General features: G+C 41.0%; 1 protein-coding gene across 4 annotated transcripts in view; it reads left to right on the plus strand.

Annotated features, from left to right (window-relative positions):
• The first annotated feature begins 553 nt into the window (after positions 1 to 553).
• CLINT1 (clathrin interactor 1) overlaps positions 554 to 26,852 on the plus strand; it is a 73,394-nt gene continuing 47,095 nt past the window's right edge. For 3 of the 4 annotated variants that reach the window (XM_003268585.4, XM_003268584.4, XM_030825825.1), the window contains exon 1: positions 566 to 799. In XM_003268585.4, coding sequence (XP_003268633.1) covers positions 759 to 799 — 41 coding nt within the window. In that variant the 5' untranslated portion in view covers positions 566 to 758. Of the gene's footprint in view, positions 800 to 26,852 lie in introns of all 4 variants that reach the window. The other variant, XM_030825808.1, reaches the window with a different exon arrangement.

Below are 26,852 nucleotides of genomic sequence, written 5' to 3' on the forward strand. Positions count from 1 at the left end.
TTTCCCGTGGAGTGTGAACCGAGTTTCTGAGGTTTATAGTAAAGCATTTAACGAGGATTTCAGGTAGTTGTCTAAATATAAAACATTGTATCATAGAATTAGAGCGGAAGAGGATTTAGAATACAAGTTCTTCAATTTTACAGGGGTGGAAACTAAGGCCTAGAGATCTAAGTGGACTTGGGCATTGGGAAATAAATACAGCGATGTGTCTGTCGATGAGGAATACATATGCCAATCATACTTCTGTATAATCATTACTAATAACAGCAATACTGCCTTACATTTGAAAAGTGTTTGAGTGTGACTAGATCCTGCACCAGTGGTTCTGAAACTTGAGCGTGATCAGAATCACCTAGAGGATTTGTAAAAGCACAGATCGCTGGGCCCCACCTCCAAAATTTCTGGCTCGGTAGGTATGGTGCCGGGGACTGGGAAAGCTTAAGAGAAACCAACCCAACTCCTCTCAGCTCTCGCAACTGAACCGGCCCCGCTCGACACTCAGGGAAAACTACAAGTCCCGGCGTGCACCGCGCGCAGCGGCGGACAGTCGGGCACTTCCGCTCCACGCAGCGCCTCTGCTGCCGCGTCTCGACGTGTCACCGGCGGCGTCGCTGCTGTGGCAAAGGAAGCTGCTGACTGGGGGAGTTCGAGGCGGCGGGCGGCGGTGACCCCGGCCTGGAACTGCCCCGGTACGGAAGTGTTCCGGGGTCCGTGGGGAGCAGGAGAGGGAGGCGGCGGCCCGTCCCCCGCGGGGCACGATGTTGAACATGTGGAAGGTGCGCGAGCTGGTGGACAAAGCGTGAGTATCGGGGGGCAGTTGTGGCCGAGGCCCACGTGGGGGAGGGGGTAAGGGGAGACGGAGCTGGCCTTGGGCTAGGGGTTGCCCACGTCACGCCCCCCGGCTCTGCCAGCCCCATCATGGCGGCGGCCCGCTCCTTCCCGGCCCCGGGCCTCATCCCCGCTGGCGAGGCTGGGGAGGGACCCTCCCTCGTTTTAAAAAACATCCTCTTGGCCACCCTTCTCTCCTTTCCAGGCCTTCCTATCCCTTCCCCTATTCCAACCCCTGGGTGCCGACGCTTTGGTCATAAGGGGCGGGTTGTTTGGCGCTGGGTCACTGCCCTGGCCGGAGGACTGTCTTGCTCTCAGGCTGTGGGCTTTGCCTCCTGGGGAGCAGGGAAGGTTTGGGGGTTGGGGGCACAATGCACTGGTTCCCTGTGTCCCTCACGGTGTAGTACGGAGAGACCTTAGACCTGGTTGGGGTGTGTCTTTTACCTTCCTTGCCTCCTCTTAATTCCTAATGAACCTGAAGTGTTGGAGTGGGTGGTAGTAGTGTAACAAGTGGCTATTGTGGTCAGCCTGAAGTTACTCAAGAAGAGACTCATCCTTTGCTTTTCTAACACTAGTGAAAGTAGATCACTATATAACTTCTTGCGATTTTTCTTCTGTTTCTTTTTCCACTACACATCATTTTTGGTGTGCTACTTGTTCCATTCGATTAAATTAAGAGGTCATTAAGAAATTTCCTCTTAAGAAAAAAACAACCCTGGTTTATATCCTGTTGATCTGCTTTTAAAAGCAGGTAAAACGACCAGTACGTAGTTGATTTCCTTTAAGACTGAAATAACTTTAGTCTCTTACTTGCACAAGGAAAACCTTAACTTTTAAAATGAGTATATCAGATATAACAGTGGTTAAGTAAGGTCTTCTAGGCCAGCAGGAAATAAAGTTTAAGAATTTAAGCAGTCCTCTTCCTTTGGGTTTTAATGATTATGCAATAAGTGTGGTGAGAAAAACAGTTGATTTGTGCCACCTACCTAACCTAAAATCAGGAAGTATAGATAGCAAACTGTTTTCTTGACACCAGGAAACAAAGTAATTTCCAGTGCCTTGTCTGATACATCAGATGGAACTTAGAGCTTGACCATATTTTTATGTTTTCTATGCTACCAAGAAGGCAACAGAGTGCCTAAGGAGCACAGGTTTCAGAACCTGCAAAGCTGGGTTCAAGCTTTGTAACCTTGGGGAAGTTACTTATCCTCACAGTGCCCTAGTTTTCTCTGGTGCAAAATGAAAATGCAACGACACCTACCTTAGAATGTTGTTGTGAGGCTTGTGGGTTAAGGGATTGTATTGCATATAAAGCCCTTAACATAATATGTTTAGTGTACTTTTGAAACTAGCAAATGTTTTGCATTTAGAGTGAAATAAACCTCTTCAGCTTCAAGTTTGCAAAGTGATTTGCTTTAATAATTTTCCTTTATAACAACTCATTTGGCTATTAAGGCTTCGGCTATTTATTTTGGACTATTTAGCTATTTATATTTTTTTTTATTTTTAGCTATTTATATATTCTTTGCTTTTGCTTACTGTAGATGAAATAAACTCATAGTTCTTTTCCAGATCTAGGTTCATTGGCATTTTTTTAGTATATTGTGTAAAGATTAGGATATCAACTTAAATAGTTTCTTAAAGGCCAAAAGAAGACTAAAAGCTACCTTTTTTTTTTTTTTTTTTTTTTTTGACGGGGTCTTATTCTTTTGTGTGATCATAACTCACTGCACCCTCCAACTCCTGGGCCCAGGTGATCCTCCCGCTTCAGCCTCCCAAGTGGCCAGGACTACAGGCGTGCACCACCGTGCCTGGCACTGCCTCTTTATTTCTAAGTCAGAGGTCAGCAGAATAAAACCATTAAGAAACACCTTGTTCTCTTAGAGGACTAAATTTGTGGTACTCAAAAATTTGAAGGGGCTGTACATTGTTCATAAGACAGAAATCGAGGCAATATTCCTACTATTGTTGTACCTTTCATATGTGCTTAATCATACTTGTTACTAATCTTCACGTGCTTTAGGTTAAATTTGCCATGTAAGTAGTTATCTAAAGGAAAAGCTATTGTTGAAAAATATTATCTATCTTTTTACTACCCAATTTAGGATGTAGACTTGAACCAAATTATTCAAGAACATAGAAGAATGTTGTCACCAAAGACTTTTTAAGGCTTTTGTGGGTGTCTGACACATATTAAGATTAGAACATGAGGTTAATTTACTGATGAGTACTCGGGATTTTAATTTTCATCTTTCACTGGCAAGAAGAGAAGAAATTCTTCCCCCCAAATGTAAGCATCGTACAGAACCGTGGATCTGTTAGACTGTGCACCTTATAATGCCATAATAGACGTGCAGCATATCCATAGAATGGCTGGTCTGATTATCAGAGGTATAAAATGATGAAGGAACTTGGAAATGAAGAAACAGTGACGTGATTAAGGGCTATTCAGATAGATGGATCAATAGAATGAGGGCTTATATGAGAGAAAGGTTAGGGGGTTTAACTATCTGGTTCATATAATGGCATTACCTTTTTAATTAGCTGTATGTATGATTTGAGGCAGAATCACATGAATCTCCAGACTTTGGGTTCCTTATCTGTAAAATGAGGGGACCTGGCTAGAGTAAGACTTTTTCCACCTTTGATGGCTATTGGAGAAATGCGTTTCCATCAAGGAAAAATAGTTGGAACTAGTTTCTACAATAGCAGACAAATTTTGGAGCCATTATCCTCTGTAGACAATTTAGGCTGAAAAGGGAAATTTTCTTAGAAATGGTAATCAATAAATGTTATACTTAAATATTTTATGCAATAAGACCATGACTCAGGAAGACTAGGACTTTTAGTGTATATTGATACCCAGTGAGGTTTTACTTCAGAAAAAGAAATGTACTCTTTGAAAAATGTGTTTCCTGTAGCCACTCTTAGATTCAGTATGGTAGCGGCTCTTAAGTATAATGATGTATTTCTTTTTTTTTTTTTTTTTTTTTTTTTTTTTGAGATGGGGTTTCGCTTTTGTTCCCGGGGCTGAAGTGCAGTGGCGAGATCTCGGCTCACTGCAACCTCCACCTCGGGGGTTCAAGTGATTCTCCTGCCTCAGCCTCCCTAGCAGCTGGTATTACAGGTGCCTGCCACCACACCCGGCTAATCTGTGTATTTTTAGTAGAGACGGGGTTTCGCCATGTTGGCCAGGCTGGTCTCGAACTCCTGACCTCAGGTGATCCACTCATCTCAGCCACTCAAAGTGATAATGATGTATTTCAAACACTGGCTTTTGAGACCTCGAAGACTTTTTCTGGAAGTGGGGGTATATTTTCCACAATCGCTGCACCTCCTGGTGGCGGTAGAGGGATTTGTTTTTGCAGAACATTGTGGAACTGAGGGAAGCAGATAAAGCCATAGGCCTGCCAGAGCTTGGAATGCCAGTATCTTCCCACTCATCAAGTTGCATAAAAGGCGATGTGGCAGGAAAGGATAAGTGGCACCATTCCCACCAACTAGGAGCACTAGCTTAACCGTTGTCATCCTATGACCTATCTTTACTTGTGGTGTAATAAAATTGGACATGTTTATATTTTGTCATCCTATACATGGTAAAATTGAAAGTTGCTGCAGTTCTATTTTCTCTCCAGATTTGAGGAATGTAATGAAGGTGACATGGTAGTGGTAGATCAAAACTGCTACTTATTTGTTCAAGCTCAGTGAATCCTTCTCTTTCTTCGCAAGGAGTAATATTAGTGGTAAATCTATTTCATCACTGGCCTGCCCCCCGCTTTTTTTTTTCGGAGGCAGTCTCACTCTATCCCTCAGGCTGAAGTGCAGTGGCGTGATTTTGGCCCACTGCAATCTCCACCTCCCGGGTTCAAATGATTCTCCTGCCTCAGCCTCCTGAGTAGCTGGGATTACAGGCATATACTTTCATGCCTGGCTAATTTTTGTATTTTTAATAGAGATGAGGTTTTGCCATGTTGGCCAGGCTGGTCTCAAACTTGTGACCTCAGGTGATCCACCCATCTCGGCCTCCCAAAGTGCTGGGATTACAGGCATGAGCCACCTTGCCCAGCCTCAGTGGCCCTTTTTATGATAGTGATTCAAATAGCTCTGGCTAAGATCCTAAGGCAACAGCTATGGGTAGTCCATTTTAAGTTATTCTCCTAAGCATAGCTTGCATTTTCCCTCATAAGTTGATTTTTATTGATGTATATTTGCTTGGTTTTAGTTCCTAAATGTTTAGATAATGTAATAGAGCTGTAGAAACTGTTGTTCTAGTCTCCTGATTCCAGAGGGAGAAACTTTTGCTTTTAGAAAGAATAGTACAGTCATTTATTTTAACAGGCAATACATTTGTTATTTATTGGATTAGTAGTCTAGTTTCTTTTTATTTTTTATTTTTGAGACAGGGTCACACTCAGTTGTCCAGGCTGGAGTACAGTGACGCAAACATGCACACTGCAGCTGACCACAGCTGCGCCTCCATGCTTGGCTAATTTAAAAAAATTTTTTTGTAGAGAAGGGTTCTTGCTATGTTGCCCAGGCTGGTCTTGAACTCCTGGGCTCAGGCAGTCTGCCTGCCTCAGCATCCTGAAGCGCAGGGATTACAGGCGGGAGCCATTGCGCCTGGTCTAGTACTCTATTTTCTGAACTTGAAACATACAATACCTGCCTTCAAGAACCTTGCCACTACAAATATGCTACAACTTGAATGGATTATTTTTCTTTTCTTTTCTTTCAGTCTTCAGATATCATCCCCTTTATTTTCTTTATCTTACCTGTAAATGTCTGTTCAGTTTGCTTCTTGGAATTTGAAAGCAGAGATAGTAAGATAGTTGTCAGCTTTCTAGTCTTCCCATGTCAACTTTTCTTTGAACCAATTATAAGTAATTGTTATTGCTGAAACAATGAATTAATTATTCTCCTCCTTTTCTAGTAACTGGACACAAATAGATATTAGGAATTTAATTCCAAAGAAAGATGAGTTTGGTTTATCTCTGCTAGCATTTCTTAGGGGTAATTTTCTGTAGTTTAATCTATTTAGTACTACTGTCAGGGTGCTTTTAAAAAGCACTTAACTGCCTCTTATGTTTTCTTGCACACTTTAGTATTAGTTTACAAGCAGTTTTTCTTTTTTTTCCTTTTTTTTTCTTTTTTTTTTTTTTTTTTTGAGACAGTCTCGCCCTTGTTGCCCAGGCTGGAGTGCGATGGTGCGATATCGGCTCACTGCAACCTCTGCCTCCTGGGTTCAAGCAATTCTCTTGCCTCAGCCTTCTGAGTAGCTGGGATTACAGGCACGTGCCACCATGCCCAGCTAATTTTTGTAATTTTAGTAGAGACGAGATTTCGTCATGTTTGCCAGGCTGGTCTTGAACTCTTGTCCTCAGGTGATCTGCCTGCCTCATCCTCCCAAAGTGCTGGGATTACAGGTGTGAGCCACCGTGCCCGGCCTACAAGGCAGTTTTTCATCTGTTTACTGATATGTCCATTGGAAGTACGTAGCCTTTTTTATTTTGAGTGCCATTTGCTAGTACTCCAAGGTTTCACAATATGGCTCCACGGTTGAATCTTTTTCTGGACTTTTTTTTTTTTTACTTGAGATGGAGTCTTGCTCTGTCGCCCAGGCTGGAGTGCCATGGTGTGATCTCAACTCACTGCGACTGGCCTCTGCCTCCCGGGTTCCAGCAATTCTCCTGCCTTAGCCTCCCGAGTAGCTGGGATTACAGGCATGCGCCACCACGCCCAGCTAATTTTTGTAGAGACGTGGTTTCATCGTGTTGGCCAGGCTGATCTCGAACTCCTGACTTCATGTGATCCGCCTGCCTTGGCCTCCCAAAGGGCTAGGATTACAGGCATGAGCCATCGCCTCTGGCCTTTTGTATTCTTATATTATTTTCCTACTTGTTTCCAATGTTTGTTTTAGTGAAGATCACTTCACAGATTCAAAGTACATTTTTAGTACTTTTGAAGGTTCTTATATACAGTTAACATTTTAGTCTCAGCTACCTTTGGTGACAACATATTTTACTGTTTACTCTTCTGTGTTTTTCAGGTTAACACTTCATGTGAGCTTTCCTTGTTTAGCTTAATTATGTGTGTTTGTCCATCTATGTATTTTTATAAAAATTTGCTAGTCAAATATGCTTTGCCACTATTCTTAGGTGCCTCCAGATGGTGTTTAATAAATCTAGGAATAGCTAGTGGTTCAGAGGTGAGAACTGGATTGAGATCTTAGGTCTACTACTAGAAACGGTGATCTTATGTGTTAGAATGGTATCTTTATTTTTCTGTAAAATGGAGATGATATTTTATAGGATTATGAGGATTAAATGTGAAACAGTATAGTACTTGACATACAGTAAACTCTTGAAACATCTATTACTATTATTACTGTTACACACAAAACAGTATAACACTAGAAAAATCAAAGGAATACAGTGTTTGTGAAAATAAAGATATCATTGTCAGACTAGGTTATTTATAAGTATGTAGGAACTGTATCTTCATCCATGAAATCATTATTTTCAGTGAGTACTCTCTCTTAAGACTCAGTTTAGCCTACATATAGGACAGCTCATTTAAATACCTCTGTTGTTTGTGCCTTGTATTATTTTTGCTAAATCATAAATGGCTTCTATTTGAATATTGCAAAGCATGTTGCAGAAGTACCCTTTCAAAAGACATGTTGAGGAATAAAGTCTTTGGAAAGACATATTGCGAGTTCCATCTGCCAATTCTTAATATTTTGTTCAGCTTGTTTTGTGTATTCTCAAAATTTTAAAGTAACTGCTAATGTAAAACATTTCTAAAACATAAAAAGATTTATAAATGCAAATTGAAGCAGACAATTTATTCTTAAGAGACTGAACAATATCAAGAAAAAGAATCCTCTAAAATATGTGATACCAAATTCATGGTGTTTGACAATGGACGAACAGTATATACAAGGAAAGCACACTGGAGAAAGGGCTTTCTGGTTATTCAGTCCCTCTTCCAAATTGGCAAGAAATTATTTGGCTTACCAGGGCTCTTTTGCCTGAAAATTAAGTACAGGTAAAGAAACATAATATATTCCTATGTTTGAGCCAATTTATAGCTATTTATTACTTGTGGATAGATTTAGCTAACGAATTATTAAATGTGAGTGATTTTGTTAATGTGCAACAGTGCACATGAATGATTTGTACTTCATTTAAGAAGAGTCTAGTTAGCCAATTTTAGAATATTTCATTTCTGGTTTTTTTTTTTTTTTTTTTTTTGAGACAGGGTCTTGCTCTGTCACCCAGGCTGGAGTGTAATGGTGCCATCTTGGCTTCAGCCTCCCAGGTTTAAGCGATCCTCCCAAGTAGCTTAAGCGATCCTCCCAAGTAGCTGGGATGACAGACACATGTCACAACGCCCAGCTAATTTTTGTATTTTTGGTAGAAATGGAGTTTTGCCGCATTTCCCAGTCTGGTCTTGAACTCCTGAGCTCAAGCAATCTACCCACCGTGGCCTCCCAAAATGCTGGAATTGCAGGTGTGAGCCACTGTGCCTGGCCTAGAATATTTGTTTTGACATGAATTTTATTTAGCTTCTCAATTCTTAGGACAGTATTTAAGTTCTAGATAACTTTAATATAAATAATCTTTTATAATTTTGCAAACACCATTATGTGGTAAACGTACATGCATGCTTTTTCAACAACTATTGAATGAAATGTTTCATTCAAGAGTTCTCATTCAAATAGCCTATATTTTTATAGTAGAAAAAAGACATGCATTGAACATTCAATTTTGGGTTTTTTGTTTGTTTGTTTGTTTGCCATTTGTTTTCATGCATTTTTAGTAAATCATTAAAGAACAGTGCAAGGCCAGGTGCTGTGGCTCACACCTGTAATCCCAACACTTTGGAAGGCCGAGAAGGGAAGATCTCTTGAGCCCAGGAGTTCAAGACTAGCCTGGGCAACACAGGCTTTGTCTCTACAAAAAATTAGCTGGACATGGTGGTGCATGCCTATAGTCCCAGCTACATGGGAGGCTGAAATGGGAGGATCACTTGAACCCAGGAGTTGAAAGCTGCAGTGAGCTGTGATTGTGCCACTGCACTCTAGCCTGGGCAACAGAGTGAAACTTTGTCTCTAAAAAAAATTTTTTTAATATTAAAAAAAAACAATGCAAATAGGCATACTGAGCCTTTTTCTATTAATTTTTCTCATACTAATTTTTCATTTGTCACTTTTTAAAGTGACTTAGGTTCTACGGTTGAAACTACATGTCTTAATTTGTAGTTAAACTCCCATGGTTAAATAATACTTTTGTTTGTTTGTTTGTTTTTGAGACAGGGTCTCACTTGTACCCAGGCTGGAGTGCAGTGGCACGCACGATCTTGACTCACTGCAGCCTTGACCTCCTGAGCTCAATCCATCCTCCCACCTTAGTCCCCCAAGTAAGTGGGACTACAGGTGCTTACCACCATGCCCGGCTAATTTTTTGTAGAGATAGGGTTTTGCTATGCTCCCCAGGCTGGGCTCAAACTCCTGAGCTCAGGCAATCCGCCTGCCTCAAGCCTCCCAAAGTGCTAGGATTATAGGCGTGAGCCACTGCACCCAGCCAGTAATATCCTTAGTTTGATGTATTTGGCTTATAAGTTCGGTACTGAATGGGACTTTGAAGGATGTCCTATTTCTCACGAAGCATGTAAAGTGTTTAGCCCTATCATCTGCTGTCCAGTCAGCAGCGAGAGGGATTCTTTAAAAATACTAAGTCAAATGGGTTCAGAACTCTCCAGTGGCTTCTCATCTCATTTCTTACTGGCCTGTACGGATCTGGCTCTTTGCTGCCCTCCTCTGATCTCTTCTCCCACCACTGTCCCTCGCTTTCTCTGTTCTGTTCGGTGGACCTCCTATATTACACAGTATGCACTCACACTCATCACTATTTTTTTCTGTGCTTGCCTTCCTCTGTTACACATATTCATCTGCTGCCTTGATATGCAAGTTCCTTGAGGGCAGGAACTTCATTTTGTCTACTGCTGTATTACTAACTCTTAGAACAATTATGACACATAGTAGGCACTCAAATATTTTTGAATGAATACATTAAATTTAGTAAGTTGATATTTATTACAGAGGATATCCTTTAAATCCAGATATTTCTAATAATAAAAGCTAATAGTTATCGAGCATTTGCCATGTGCCAAGAACAAAGGTGACAACATTGTTATGTTCAATTTTCTGATGAGGAAATTGGGCACAGAATGCTAAGAGTGTGCCACAGATAACACATCTAGAAGATAGTCTAGATTTAAATCTAGATGATATACTTTCAGAATATATATTTAGCAGTTTATGCTAATCTTTTACAAGACATCATGTAAACAAAAAAATTGTTATACCGGCATACCTCAGAGATATTATGGGTTTAGTTCCAAACCACTGCAATAAAGTGAATATTGGAATAAAGCAAGTCATACAAATTTTTAGTTTCCCAGTTCATATAGAAGTTATGTTTCCACTATGTGGTAGTCTATTAAATGCACAATGGTATTATATTTTAAAAAGTACATACCTTAATTTAAAAATATTTTATTGCTAAAAAATACAGCCATCTGAGCTTTCAGCAGATAATTGTCATTCTGCTGGTGGAAAATCTTGCCTCCATGTTGATGGCTGCTGACTTATCGGGGTTGTGGCATTGCTGAAGTTTGGGGTGGCTATGGCAATTTCTTAAAATAACAATGAAGTTTTCTGCATCATAGATTCTTCCTTTCACAGATGATTTCTCTGTAGCATGCAATGCTGCTTGATAGCATTTTACCTAAAGTAGAGCTTCTTTTATAATTGGAGTCAGGCTGGGCGCGGTGGCTCACACTTGTAAACCCAGCACTTTGGGAGGCCAAGGTGGGCAAATCACTTGAGGTCAGGAGTTCGAGACCAGCCTGGCCAACATGGCAAAAATCCTGTCTCTACTAAAAATACAAAAATGAAGGCAGGCGCAGTCGCTCACGCCTGTAATCCCAGCACTTTGGGAGGCTGAGGTGGGTGGATCACTTGAAGTTAGGAGTTTGAGACCAACCTGGCCAACGTGGTGAAACCCTGTCTCTACTAAAAATACAAAAATTAGCTGGGCGTCGTGGTGGGCGCCTGTGATCCCTGCTACTCAGGAGGTTGAGGCAGGAGAATCACTTGAACCCCGGAGGCAGAGGTTGCAGTGAGCCAAGATTGCATCACTGCACTCCAGCCTGGGCAACAGAGCGAGACTGCATCTCAAAAACAAAATTAGCCGGCATTCTGGCACACCCCTGTAGTCCCAGCTACTTGGGAGGTTGAGGCACGAGAATCACTTGAACCCAGGAGGCAGAGGTTGCAGTGAGCCGAAATAGCGCCACTGCACTCCATCCTGGGGAGCAGAGTGAGACTCCATCTAAAAAAAAAAAATTGGAGTCAGTCCTCTTAAAACTGTGCTACTGCTTTATCAGCTAAGTTGCCCACTCCAGCCTGGGCAACAGAGCGAGACTGCCTCTCAATTAAAAAAAAAAAAAATTCTTAGGCCGGATGCAGTGGCTCATGCCTGTAATCCCAGCGCTTTGTGAGGGAGAGGTGGGTGGATTGCTTGAGCCTAGGGGTTCAAGACCAGTCTGGCCAATGTGGTGAAACCCCATCTCTACTAAAGATACAAAAATTAGCCAGGGGTAGTGGCGGGCCCCTGTAGTCCCAGCTACCCGGTAGGCTGAGGCAGAATTGCTTGAATTTGGAAAGTGGAGGTTTCAGTGAGCTAAGATCGTGCCACTCCAGCCTGGGTGACAGAGCGAGACTCCATCTCAAAAAAAAAATATTTTTTTTGGCCAGGTGCAGTGGCTCACACCTGTATCCCAGTACTTTGGGAGTTCAAGGCACATGGATCACTTGAGCCCAGGAGTCGAAGACCAACCTGGGCAATATGGTGAAACCCCATCTCTGGTAAAAATACAAAAATTAGCCAGGTGTGGTCTCAAGTACCTGTAGTCTCAGCTACTCAAGAGGCTGAGGTAGGAGGATTACTTGAGCTCAGGAGCTCAAGGCTGCAGTGAACAGTGATGGTGCCACTGTACTCCGGCCTGGGCGATGGAGGGAGACAGCGTCTCAAGAAAAACAAAAAAAATCTTTGTTGTCATTTTAACAATGTTCTTCACTGGCAGTAGAGTCCGTCTGAAGAAACCACTTATTTTGCTCATCCAGAAGAAGCAACTCATCATTCAAGCTTTATCATGAGATTGCAGCAATTCAGTCACATCTTCAGGCTCCACTTCTAATTCTAGTTTTCTTGCTGTTTTCACCACATCTGCAGTGACTTCTGTCACTGAAGTCTTGAACCCCTCAAAGTGATCCGTGAGGTTTGGAATCAACTTCCAGATTCCTGTAAATGTTGATATTTTGACCATGAATCACAATTTTTTTTGAGACGGAGTCTTGCTCTGTCGCCCAGGCTGGAGTGTAGTGGCCCGATCTCGGCTCACTGCAAGCTCTGCCTCCTGGGTTCACGCCATTCTCCTGCCTCAGCCTCCCAAGTAGCTGGGACTACAGGCGCCCACCACCACACCCGGCTAATTTTTAATTTTTAAGTTTTCTGTAGAGACGAGGTCTTGCTATGTTGCTGAGACTAGCCTTGAACTCCTGAGCTTAAGCAGTCCTCCTGCCTTGGCCTCCCAAAGTGCTAGGATTACAGGTGTGAACTGTGCCCAGCCACTAATGTTCTTAATGGCAAAACTAGTATGGTGAATTCCAGAAGGTTTTCAATTTACTTTTCCCAGGTCCATCAGAGGAATCACTAGCTAGGGAGTTACAGCCTTATGGAATGTATTTTCTTAAATAATAAGACTTGAAAGTCAGAATGACTTCTTGATCCATGGGCTACAAAATGAACATCGTGTTAGCAGACGTGAAAACACTCATCTCTTGTACGTCTCCATCAGAGCTCCTTGGTGACTCCTTGTCCATGTGAAATAATATTTTGAAAAGAATATTTTCTTCTGAGCAGTAGATCTCAACAATGGGCTTAAAATAATCAGTAAACTATGCTGTAAACAGATGCGCCATCATTCAGGCTTTGTTGTTCCATTTCTATAGCACAAGCATAGTAGATTTAGCATAATTCTTAAGGGCCCCAGGATTTTCATAATGTCCAGTGAGCATGGGCTCACAGCTGCGTTAGCCCATAACAAGAGATTCAGCCTGTCCTTTGAAACTTTGAAGCCAGGCACTGACCTCTCTAGCTATGAAAGTCCTAGATGGCATCTTCCACTGGAAGACCGTTTCATCTCCATTGAAAATCTGTTTAGTGTAACCACCTTCATTAGATGATCTTAGCTAGACCTTCTGGATAACTTGCCGTAGCTTCTACATCAGCACTTGCTGTTTCACCTTAAATTTTTCTCTTATGGAGGCGGCTTCTTTTCTTGAACCTCATAAACCTCTGCTAGCTTCAGCTTCTCTTTTGCAGCTTCCTCACCTCTCTCAGCCGTCATAGAACTGTATAGAGTTAGGGCCTTGCTCTGGATTAGGCTTTGGCTTAAGCGAATGTTGTGGCTAGTTTGATACTCTATTCAAACCACTCAGACTTTCTCCATATCAGCAGTGAAGCTCTGTTTCACTTACCATTCTTGTGTTCACTAGAGTAGCACTTTAAATTTCCTTCAAGAACATTTCCTTTGCATTTACAACCTAACTTTTTGGAACAAGAGGCATAGCTTTTAGCCTGTCTCAGCTTTCAACATACCTTCCTAAGCTTAATCATTTCCAGCTTTTGATTGAAAGTAGGAGATGTGCAGCTTTTCCTTTCACTTGAACACTTAGAGGTCATTGTAGGGTTATTAATTGACCTAACATCAATATTGTGTCTAAGGGAATAGAGATGCCAGAGGAGAGGGAGAGCGGCAGGAATGGGCAGTCAGTGGAGCAGTCAGGACACATTCAACATATTATCAGTTAGCAGCACGGTTCATGCTATCCCCAAACAATTACAGTAGTAACATCAAAGATCACTGATCACAGACTGCTATAACAGAAAGAATAATGAAAAAGTTGGAAATATTCTAAGAATTACTAAAATGCGGCCGGGCGTGGTGACTCACGCCTGTAATCCCAGCACTTTGGGAGGCCGAGGCGGGCAGATCACGAGGTCAGGAGATTGAGACCATCCTGGCTAACACGGTGAAACCCCATCTCTACTAAAAATACAAAAAAAAAAAAATTAGCCAGGCGTGGTGGTGGGCGCCTGTGGTCCCAGCTACTTGGGAGGCTGAGGCAGGAGAATGGCGTGAACCTGGGAGGCAGAGCTTGCAGTGAGCCAAGATTGTGCCACTGCACTCCAGCCTGGGCGACAGAGTAAGACTCCATCTCAAAAAAAAAAAAAAATTACTAAAATGCTTAATGCAAGGTTGCCACAAACCTTAAATAGGCGTGAAGCACAGTAAAGCAAAGCACAGTAAAATTAGGTATGTCCATATTTCACTATCAGAAAGGTGAATTAGTAGTATATACCTCACACAAATTAAAAATTACTTGGGAAAAATTTATAGTACTTAATTTTTATTTTTTTTTTATTATTATTATTTTGAGATGGAGGCTTACTCTGCCGCCCAAGCTGGAGTGCAGTGGCACGATCTCGGCTCACTGCAACCTCCAACTCCCAGGTTCAAGTGATTCTCATGCCTCAGCCTCCCAAGTAGCTGGGATTACAAGCGTGTGCCACCACGCCAGGCTATTTTTTGTATTTTTAGTAGAGACAGAGTTTCACCATGTTGGCCAGGCTGGTCTTGAACTCCTGACCTCAAGTCATTCGCCTGCCTTGGCCTCCCAAAGTGCTGGGATTACAGGCGTGAGCCACCGCACCCAGACTACAGTACTTAAGATTCTGAACCAAATTCAGTTAGAGTGTGTTCTGTTTTCCACATACGCACCTATCATAGAAGGAATTTTTTCTGACCTCTTGGAATATTCTGAATAATGTCTGTAAGGTTGGTGATCCTTAATGAGAGAGAAGCAAATAGATGTTTCCATAGGTGAAAAAGAAAATCTTCACTGTTATTATAAAGGTGTTCTCCGTAAGCAGTTGTAAAAAATATTTTTACATTTGTTGAGCTGTATTATGTGCTTCAGAATCAGTGGTCCTCTGCGACCAGCTTTTAAAAATTTTATAATCCTGTGATCCTTGTGGTCAGTTCGACATGCCTCAGTGTGTGCTATGTCGTATGAATCGGATTTATGCACAACTTTTTCCAGTTTTTCTTGTGTTCAGAGTGGATAATTTGGAATAATGTTCTTTAATCGCTTGTGTACCATCTAAGTACTGTATTTCTGGCATAGGGTGTAAACATCTAGACGTTATACAGTAACTCAGAATACATTATTGATATCCTTACTAATCTTGGCTGACCTTGTAAGGGTCCTTCACTGAGTGCTTATTAAATAGCAACCACGAGCCCTGTAGAGTACTATAAGACATGTGACAGATCGTAGGGTTCCAGTAGTCAGCTTACAGTTCTGTAAGGCATATGCACGTGAAAACTGCATGAAAAAGAAATAGAAAATGACACAAGATGATATATCAGTGAGTACTTTTTTAGAAGCTAGTTCTGTCATAAACGAAAGAAGGTCCATATTATACCCTAATCAAATAGTGCAGATTAAATAATTTGAAATATAAATGTTTCTTTTTTGAGAACTTGAGGGGGAAATATATTATAAAGATCTTCAAAATTTCAGTAGACAGGTTCCAGAAACAGTTTTCCTTCATGTCAGAAAAGTCAAGTCTAGTTTTTGAGATTGGATAATACATCTAAGTTTAATTACTGGTGAAAAATGAAAAAAACTGTAGCCTACTTAATTTAAACAGAATATCAAGTATTTGAGTTCACAAAGAGATGGTATCACTCTTACCACTGTTGAGATATAGGATTTTTCATTTTATCATTCTGTTAAGGTTTTTTAGAGTTAGATACTTTTGATTAGCATCTGATATTTGGCAATACATATGAATTTAATCAAGCAGAAGCAAAATCTATAGATAATATAATCAGACTGTACAATATCAAGCCTGTGTCTGCAAAGACATAATTTTCACATATTGTGCCAGTGCAGGATGTCTCATATTATCATTTTCGTAGAAGGATTTTATGACTTTTTTTAAGACTAACTGATTTTACTACCTTTTTTAGATGTTGTCCTGAGGAACAAGATAATACATTTCATAAAATTACCTTAATAGAGTGTTTTAAATGGAGCACCACCTATTTAAAAAGATAACTGGTTGTGAGTGTGCCACAGTTGATCAAATTTGAGTTTTAGTTTTGTTTTTAAATGAAGAGTGGGAAGGGTAAGTGGAGGAAGGACATGAGTCAAGATACTTCCTGTACTTCTACTGTATAAAATGAGGATAAGGTCTACCTTCCAGGTCTGTTAAGAGAATTAAATAAGCTAATATGTTGTGAAAACATTTACCATTGTGTTGTCAGTAAATTATTGTTCTTTACTTTTGTTTTATTTCCTTAGTTTTGTCATTGCGAGGCATGTTCTGAAGTTTTAAAAAGTTTAAAATCTAGATGAACAAAGGCCATTTTTAGGTTCCAATTAATAGGAATTAAGTTGTGAAATAAATTTTTATAAAATTTAAACCCCTTTAACAGTAAAATTTTAACTCTGAAAATTATTTTAGTGGCTATGTTATCATACCTGTGAAAACTAGAATTGGGATCTGAAATACAGATAAAACCCTTAGGCTCTACTCATTTTTGAGTACCTTGGATATTTGATCTTCTTGTGAAACCAGTCTAACATATGATACCTCTGGCAAGAAAAACACCTCACTGTCCTTTCTTTTATAAAACAAAATCGATTAACTTTAAAGAGCAAATAAGCTGTGCAAGTGGCCTTAAGCAACTGCCAGCAATAGGAAAGAATATTTCACAGTTAAACTTACATACAAAACAATGTGAGTCTGAAGTTGCTGTAAGTACAGAATAGGAGTGTTTTGCTTGTTAAATAGAAATAGTATTTCTATACTTTGTTTCTGTAAATGGACCCTAGGTGCTTAAGCTTTTAAAATTTATTGGAAATTGCATTTGAGGAACTTGAATAGATAATGTGTACCACAAGATACGCAGTTGGATTTGTAATGGCTAGTATTTGCAAAGCAACTTTCAAATAAATATTTTATGGTAAATATTTAACAAAGTTTTTCTAATGAGTGGGGTGGATATTCTAGTGATTTAGAGTTATAAATAGTCTGTTACCATCATATCCAATTATAACATTTTGCTAGTGTTTATTAACTTCTGTCATTAACTAGAACAATTATAAGAACTTTTTAAAAGTGTCCTGGAGTCTCTCTCTGTCACCCTGGCTAGAGTGCAGTGGCAGATCTCGGCTCACTGCAAGCTCCACCTCCCGGGTTCACGCCATTCTCCTGCCTCAGTCCCTGGAGGGTATTTTTGCGTATTGTTAAGTAAAATGACTTAAGATTTTTTACTCATAAGTACTTAAGACTGCTTGACATACTAACATGGCTTTGGGATATTGTTGGTAGTGGGTGTCCCAAAAGAATAAGAATAAAGTTTGCGTAACTTACACAATAGTGATTGTTCCTTTTACTGTAACTTAACTATAAAATAAGATTTTAATTATCAACATTAGGTAAAAGTATGTGTTTTAACTCTAGTAAAATTTCCTTTACATTAAAATTTACGTCTGTATGTAAAAGCTTATAATGTTCATGCTGCATTTTAACTCTTCAGTGAGTTAGTGGAAGAATGGTTGCACTTGAGAGCTACTTATTGGCTAGTTCAGCTCTGAAATAAATGTTCTTCAAATTGTAAAATCAAGAAAATGACAGCTCAGCTGGACATGCTAGCTCGTCCCTGTAATCCTAGCACTTTTGGAGGCTGAGGAGGGAGGATTTGTTGAGCCCAGAAGTTTGAAACTAGCCAGGGCCATATAATAAGACCCTGTCTCTACAAAAAATAAAAAATTAGCGAGGCTCACAGATTATGTAATGATGCACGCCTGTAGTCCCAGCTACTCAGGAGGCTGAGGCAGGAGAATTGCTTGAGCTCCGCAAGTGGAGGCTTCAGTGAGCCCGATTGTGCCACTGCACTCCACCTGGACAACAGAACAAGACACACACAAAAAACCGGAAAAAAAAAATGATGGCTCAGAATGAAAAGAAAATCCCAACCAATCCTTTTCTTTTTCTTTTTCTTTTCTTTTTTTTTTTTTTCTGAGACTGAGTCTCACTCTGTCACCCAGGCTGCAGTGTAGTGGTACATCTTGGCTCACTGCAACCTCTGCCTCCCCGGGTTCAAGCAATTCTTCTGCCTCAGCCTCCCGAGTGGCTGGGACTACAGGCGTGCACTGCCATGCCCAGCTAATTTTTGTGTTTTTAGTAGAGATGGGGTTTCACCGTGTTGGCCAGGCTGGTCTCAAACTCCTGACCTCAGGTGGTCTGCCCACCTCGGCCTCCCAAAGTGCTGGGATTATAGGTGTGAGCCACCGTGCCTGACCTTTTTCTTTTCTTTTTTAAACACAGGCTCTTGCTCTGTCACCCAGGCTGGATTACAGTGGCACCATCATGGCTCACTGCTGCCTCAACCTCCCGGCATCAAGCAGTCCTCCCACCCTAGACTCCCATGTAGCTGGAACTACAGGCATATGCCACCATGCTGGCTAATTAGTTTTTGTATTTTTTTGTAGAGACAGGGTTTTGCCGTGCTGCCCAGGCTTGGTCTTAAACTCCTGAGCTCAAGCAATCTGCCTGCCTTGGCCTTCCAAAGTGCTGGGATTGCATGTGTGAACCACTGCACCTGACTACAACCAATCCTTTTCATGAAGTTTGACTTTGTTCCAAGTGTATGTTACTTATTGAGGCATATTAAAAAAAAAAAGAAAAAATATATACACTTTTTTTTTTTTTTTTAAGAGATGGGGTCTTGCTGTGTTGCTCGGGCTGTTCTCGAACTCCAAACTCCTGGGCTCAAGCAATCCACTTATCTCAGCCTCCCAAAGTGGTAGGATTACAAGTGTGAGCCACCATGCCAGCCAAAAATAGATTTTTTATTGAGATAAACGACACATAAAATTAACAATGAGTAGTAAAAAGAATACATGTATACCTTTCATCCATATTCATCCATTTTTAAGATTTTGCCATCTTTGCTTGTCATTCTCCCTCCCCCACCCCCATCTTTTTCTGTTTACACAAACGCACACACATACACACACACACACACTTAACTTCCCTCATCCATTTGAAAGTAGGTTATATACATCATGCCCCCTTTGCTTCAATGTTTCAGTGTGCATTTCCTGAGAATAAGGATGATTCTCTTAGATAACCACAGTATATTTTTAAAAAATTCAGAAAATTTGACACTGAAACAATAGTTTTACCTCTTCCATATTCAGTTTTGTCAGTTGTCCCATTCCAGGATTTCATTTATTTAATTGTCATGATTCTCTAGTCTCTTTTAATGAAGAGTTTCTTAACCTTTCTTTGTCTTTGACGACAGGCATTTTGGAAACTACAAGCCAGTTTTTTGTTTTTTTTTAAATAGACTATTCCTCAGTTCTTCTTCTTTTTCTTTTCTTTCTTTTTTTTTTTTTTTTCTTTTTGAGACAGTCTCACTCTGTTGCCCAGGCTGGGGTGCAGTGGCACAATCTCTGCTCACTGCAACCTCTGCCTTGTGGGTTCAAGCTATTCTCCTGCCTCAACCTCCTGAGTAGCTGGGACTATAGGCCCATCATGCCCAGCTAATTTTTTTTGTATTTTTAGTAGAAACAGGGTTTCACCACGTTGCCCAGCCTGGTCTCGAACTGCTGAGCTCAGGCAGTCTGCCTGCCTTGGCCTCCCGAAGTGCTAGGATGGAGCCATGGTGCCTGAACTCCTCTTTTTTCTTTTGAGCACCCTTAACTTCTGGTACAAAGATGTTTTAGGCTTGTCCTGAAACTTTGACTGCTTCGGCCCTGGCATCAGCCGTTTCTCTGAGGATTCTTGGTTTTGGTTCCACTTAGTGGTAAAGCATATTTTTAAAATAGAGATTATACAGTTGATTTTATGTATAGATAGATAGATAGATAGATAGACAGATAGATAGATAGATAGATTGATTTATTTTTGTTGTAATTAGGAGATTACTAGAACTTCTTGGTATGCAGGATCACCTGTATCCAGAGTTGGCACATGGGACAAAGTTCTGGGTTTTTTTTTTTTTTTTTAAGACTGAGTCTTGCTCTGTCACCCAGGCTGGAGTGCAGTGCACGATCTCGGCTCACTGCAACCTCCACCTCCCAGGTTCAAGCGATTCTTATGCCTCAGCCTCTCGAGTAGCTGGGATTACAGGTGCCTGCCTGCCACCACGCCGAGCTAATTTTTGTATTTTTAGTAGTGATGCGGTTTCACCATGTTGGCCAAGATGGTCCCAAACTCCTGGCTTCAGGTGATCCACTGACCCTGGCCTCCCAAAATGCTGGGATTACAGGCGTAAGCCACTGCACCTGGCCTGGGACAAAGTTCTTTGGAAGTGTGGTAATGATACTTTTCTTTTGAGTAAAGCTTAAGGTTTTGTTTTCTTTTTTTGATTGTTTTGTTTTGAGGCAGGGTCTCCCTTTGTCACCAAGGCTGGAGTGCAATGGCACGATCATGGCCCACTACAGCCTTGACCTCCTAGGCTCAGGTGATCCTCCCACCTCAGCCTCCCTAGTACCTGGGACTACAGGCATACACCACCACATCTGGCCAATTTTTGTACTTTTTGTAGAGAGATGGGGTTTCGCCATGTTGCCCAGGAAAATCTCGAACTCCTGGGCTTAAGCAATCTGCCCACCTCCCAAAGTGCTGGGATTATAGGCATGAGCCAGCACACCTGGTCTGTTTTCATATTATTAAATCTAAAGAGAGTAAGATTTGTAAGAGCACTACATTTCTGTTCTATTTTCACTGCTTCTAGCAATGCTATTTGGTTTTTTAAAATTAGTTAACTGTGAACAGACAAAAAGCATATGCTGCACAAGAGTATGTATTGTAGATAATGGTTGTGATTATGGCAATAACATGCTCCCATAGAATATATTCTTCCTAACAATATTTCTTGTTACAGCCTTTCACCTGTAATTCATGGTTCTGTTATATTGCAACTGCTTTTGGCTTTTGAATTGTTTATACCAGCAACTGATTACTGAGTAATTTAAGAGTCTCAATTATGGCAGCACTATTCTAATTAAACGTTGGCACTTTATTTTGAAAATAGAGGTGTAAACTATTCACGTTTGCAAAATTTGTAGAAAAAAGTATTGAGAATTTGTAGATAATCTTAAGATGTACATATTAAGCATGTACTTAGGCTGGCTTTACTCACAGAGTAAATATATAATTCATTTGAAATACGAAATCCTTGACTTAGGCTGGATGCTGTGGCTCACGCCTGTAATCCCAGCACTTTGGGAGGCCGAGGCAGGCGGATCACTTGAGGTCAGGAGTTTGAGACCAGCCTGGCCAACGTGGCAAAACCGAAACTCTACTAAAAATACAAAAATTAGTTGGCGTGGTGGCAGGTGCCTGCAATCCCAGCTATTAGGGAGACTGAGGCAAGAGAATTACTTGAACCTGGGAGGCAGAGGTTGCAGTGAGCTGAGATCGTGCCACTGCACTCCAGCCCCTGGGCAACAGAGCAAGACTCCATCTAAAAAAAAAAAAAAAAAAAAAAAACCTTGACTTAAATTGTATTACATTGGCCATTTTTTAAAGGTGGCATTTTTCCAGCAATTAAGAAAAAATGTATCTAAAGCTGAAAATCACGTAATTTTAAGTAGAACAAATATAAGTTCTTAATTTGAACATTAAGAGTAAAAGACCTTGGCTGGGCACAGTGGCTTACGCGATGGCTGGGATTACAGGGTGCCTATAATCCCAGCACTTTGGGAGGCCGAGGCCGGTGGATCATGAGGTCAAGAGATTGAGACCATCCTGGCCAACATGGTGAAACCCCGTCTGTACTAAAAACACAAAAGTTAGCAGGGCATGGTGGCACGTGTCTGTAGTCCCAGCTACTCGGGAGGCTGAGGCAGGAGAATCTCTTGAACCTGGGAGGCGGAGGTTGCAGTGAGCCAAGATCACGCCACTGTGCTCCAGCCTGGGGACAGAGTGAGACTCCGTCTCAAAAAAAAAAAAAAGTAAAAGAGCTTGAGAAATTTGCTGGCAAGACAACACTGATTTTGAATTTAATGTAAGTAGTATCTTTGTAGCCTTTGGATTTTATAAGGAGTAATTTGAAAATAACAACACATAATTGGCATTTCCTTTAGACCGATTGCATTTCTTAAGTATGAGTTTTTAGAATACATGATGATAAACATCTTTTAGTTAATGAGTTACAGTATGTGTGTGTGTATGTGTATATATATACATATATTCCAACCTTCCTTTCCTTCCTTCTTTGGACAGGGCCTCACTCTGCCATCCAGGCTGTAGTGCAGTGGCACAACCTAGTCCACTGCGGTCTTGACCTCAACCTCCCATGTAGCTGAGACCACAGGTGTGGGCCTCCATGGCTGGCTAATTTTTTTATTCTTTGTAGAGGCAGGGTCTCTCCATATTGCCCAGGATGGTCTTAAACTCCTGGGCTCAAGCAGTCCTCCTGCCTCAGCCTCCCAGAGTGCTGGGATTATAGCTTCCAGTATATTCTTAATGCTTACATAATCTCTGATAAAGAAGACTCAAATTATAGGTATGTATCTCATGTCAGATACTCATATCCCAAGGGGAATAAAGTGTTATAATCAGAAGTAACAGGAAGCCACACGATAACCTGGCTTTTTAATATAATGAGTATTTATTGATCATCTGCAACTCTTGTAGGTACTTGAAAATACAACTGTAAACAAGTTTTGATAGAGAGATGTAAATAAAAAGAACAAGTAAACAAAATAATTATACGTTCTGTGTTACGAAGAAAAGAGGCTGCAGTTAAGAACGATGAGTGGGATTATTCTAGATAGAGTGGCCAGAGGAGGCCTTTCTGAGGATGTGGCACCTACATTAAGACTGAAAAGTAGAGTGAAGAAAGTCAAGGAAAGTGTTCCAGGAGAAGATATTTTAGAATGAGCAAGGTCCTGGATAAAGAAAGAGCTGGTGAGAAAGTGGCAGTGCAGTGTGGCAAGAACATGGAAGAAGAGGGGTAGCTTCAGAGGTTTGTAAGCCACTGTGTGGAGTTTGGGTTTATTCTAAGGGTCAGAAGCAGCTGATGAGGAATTTTGATAAGGGAGTGAAATGACACCACTATCCTCAGGGCCATGTAACTTACTCTTGGTGCTGAGTTGGATAGTGGATTGGAAGGGAGAACAAGAGTAGAAGGTGATAGTGGCTGAAATCATGATTATAAATAGCAATTAACAGCATGGTCTCTGGACCTTCATCTATGGAATCAGACTGCCTGGGTTCATGTTTTGACAGTTAATGGTTGTGTGACCTCTAGTGAGATGCTTAACCTCTTTGTGCCTCAGTTTTCTCATCTGTAAAATGAGGATAATAATAGTAGCTGCCTCATAGAGTTGTTAGGAGGATTAAATGAATTGTCAGTGGCTTAGGACAATGCCTGGCCCATTAGAGTTATGTGTATTAAAAACCAATAACCAAACAAATATGGCTGTATTGTGGAAGAGAGTGTGAAGTATGAGAAAAAGTGTCCTATACAAGCAGTCTTGGCTTTGTACAGTTCTTCTGTGGTAATAGATTGTGCAAAAAAAGGAGAGGGTTCCAGTATGTACAAGTTTCAGTTAACCTGCCAGAAAAGTGAAAATTGTCTATATAAAAGAATTGCTACATCTATAGAAATGAAATTCATGATGGCGGCCAAATCCATAGTTTACACTCAGCATGGGTAGGAGAAGTTTTCATGTTTTTGAAGTATGTTTTTTAACCTTAGATTTTATTTAGTTCTTCAAATCTTTCTGTGGGACACAGAAATCTTGTGCCAAGTTATCTTAGCTTTTTAAGTCTTGGCAAGGGGTCAGTGAGTTAATTTCAGAGGATATGGTAAATTAATAAATCTTTCTAGTCATGCCCCCAAAAGACCTGGCTTTGTGTGTTTGTTGAGTATAGGGTGTTTATTTTAGTTCCCTTGTTCATATCTTGATCTCAGCTCCCCTTTCTTCCTTTCCACCTCTCCCTTCTCTGTTCCCAAGATACCATGGAGTTCACTTACATATTCATTAGTCAGTTTTTCACAAACCATCTTATGTCAGACATTCATTGTTAGGCACCGAGAGGAAAATAAAACTGCATAAGATACAGTGTAGTTAGTTCTGGTTGTATGAGGTATCTATGTTTTATAAAGTCACCTTAAGCAGAACCATTGCTCCTAGGGGAAAACACAGGGGTAGGTTCCTTTGAGCCTCTGGTGACAGCATTTTCTTTAGCCAGTCAATACATCACTTTGTTTTTTATGTGTGTTTTTATTTAAAGACATCTTTTTTAATATATAAAAAAATTGCTGACTTATTAACATTGAACTCACTGCCAACAGCACTATAACTTATGCCTGAACAAAGCTTATCTTACACGCATTTTTTTTCTGTAAGGCATATCACAATATTCCTGAGCTTAGGAGCACTACATAGCACTTGAACACTATGCTCAGGGCCATTTTAAACAGCGAAATTGCCAACATAAAGCATAAAAATGTGAAATATGTTGCACCAAATAGATTATAGAAAGGACACTTGTTTATGGTTTGAGAACGGAAACAAGAAGGCAAAGTGTCACCTTGTTTGACCTCAGATGGAAATGTGTGCTCTGGACAACTCAGGTTTTTTGCTCTTCTGTTTATGTTCATGAACATGAAAGCACTGTGAATACAGATTTTGAGGTTACATTTTAGTGAGTAGGCAAATTTGCATATATGGAGTCCATAAATAAAGAGGATCAACTCTATTTGCTTTTTTAAAACTGACAATATATTAAGGTAATTAAAATAAATTCATACATAGCCATTGTACAGGCAGAATATAATACATAAGAGTTTAAAATGTAATGTTGGATTTGATCAAAGGAAGGGGGAAATTATGGGTTGGAAAGAACACGAAGGCTTTATTTTTGCATCTTTGTTGAAAACTAGGTTTGAAAAGAGGTGGGGATTCTGGAAGCACATAGAGTCACTGAGATAAGAAAGTAAAGGGCATATTGTTAATGCAGTAATGCTAATCAGCTAGTAAAGCAGTTTAATTATCCCATAAAGGAAATGAAACAGCGGGAATGAGAGAAAAGGCTAGATAAGTAAGTTGAGGCCTGATCATGCAGGTTCTGATTACCAGTTCAATTAGGACTTTTTTTATAGTCCTAAATAAGCTATTTAAGAATTTTTGTCCCTTTGTTCTGTTACTCAGAACAGAGTAACTGCTGTCACCAAGACTGATCCAGGAACTGGAGGTTTTTTTTTTTAAATCGCTCTGTTGCCCAGGCTGGAGTGCAGTGGCGCAGTGGCGCAGTCTCAGCTTACTGCAACCTCTGCCTCCCAGTTCAAGCAATTCTCCTACCTCAGCCTCCTGAGTAGCTGGGGCTACAGGTGCACACTACCATGCCTGGCTAATTTTTTTTTTTGTATTTTAGTAGAGACGGGGTTTCACAAGGTTGCCCAGGCTGGTCTCGAACTCCTAAACTTAGCTCAGGCAATTCGCTTGCCTGGGCCTCCCAAAGTGCTAGGATTACAGGTGTGAGCCTCCGTGCCTGGCCAGAACTGGAGCTCTTTAAGAGAGCAAGATTATTTTGTGTCCCCAGGTGTATGGAATCCAGAGGGGGAGATGGGTAAATAAACAAACATGCCTGTTACAATACACTGTTTTTGTTTTTGAGGCAGGGTCTCACTCTGTCACCCAGGCTGAAGTGCAGTGGCATGATCACGGCCCACTGCAGCCTTGACCTCCTTGTGTTCAAGTGATCCTCCCACCTCAGCCTCCTGAGTAGCTGGGACTGCAGGTGTACACCACCTTGCCTGGATAGTTTTTGTATTTTTTTGTAGATGCGAGGATTCACCATGTTGCCCAGGCTGGTTCGGAACTCCTGAGGCTCAAGTGATCCACATCAGCCTCCCAAAGTGCTGGGATTGCAGGTGTGAGCTGCCACACTGGTCTAATACACTGGTTTTAGTTGTAATTCTAGGTAGTAGAAAGCAAAGGGTGCTATGAAAAGTGTGTACTCAGACTCCCAACTGTTTTGGGAGTTAAGGAAGGTTTCTTGGAGGAAGTGGCATTCAAGCTAAGACCTGATGATCAGATGGAGTTAGCTGGAGAGCAGGGACAGAGAGAACAGACTGTGCAAAAGGCCTGTTCTTCAGGTGAGAATGACACATGAATGGGACTGAAGAAGTAAACTGGTATCTCACATGAAGGACCTTTTATATCTTGTTAAGGATTTTGGACTTCCTCCTTTTTTTTTTTTTTTTTTTTTTTTTTTGAGACAGAGTTTCTCTCTGTCACCCAGGCTGGAGTGCAATGGCACGATCTCGGCTCATGGCAGCCTCCACCCCCCAGGTTCAAGCTATTGTCCTGCCTCAGCTTCCCGAGTAGCTGGGATTACAGGCATGTGCCACCACGCCCGGCTAATTTTTGTATTTTTAGTAGAGACAAGGTTTCACCGTGTTGGCCAGGCTGGTCTCGATTTCCTGACCTCAAGTGATCTGCCTGCCTTGGCCTGCCCCAGTGCTGGAATTACAGGAGTGAGCCACCGCGTCTGGCCTGGACTTCTGCTTAAAGGCAATAAGGAAGCCTTTACTAGATTTAAAATAGGAGCTCAATTTCAATTAGTAAGGATTTGTATTTCATCAAGAGCTCTCTTTGGCCCTAGTCTGGTAGATGAGTCAAAGCAGAGAGACTAGTTACAAAGCTGTTCCCAATAATCCAGGTGAAAAATAGTGGTGACCCTGGATTAAGGTAGTATTGGTGTGGGTAGGGAGAAGTGGACAGTCATATTTGAGAGGTACCTAGGGAATAAAACTGCAAAGACCTGGGAGTAGATTGGATATTCAGTGGG

Source organism: Nomascus leucogenys, chromosome 2 (assembly GCF_006542625.1).
Source record: "Nomascus leucogenys isolate Asia chromosome 2, Asia_NLE_v1, whole genome shotgun sequence".
Classification (NCBI taxonomy): Eukaryota; Metazoa; Chordata; class Mammalia; order Primates; family Hylobatidae; genus Nomascus; species Nomascus leucogenys.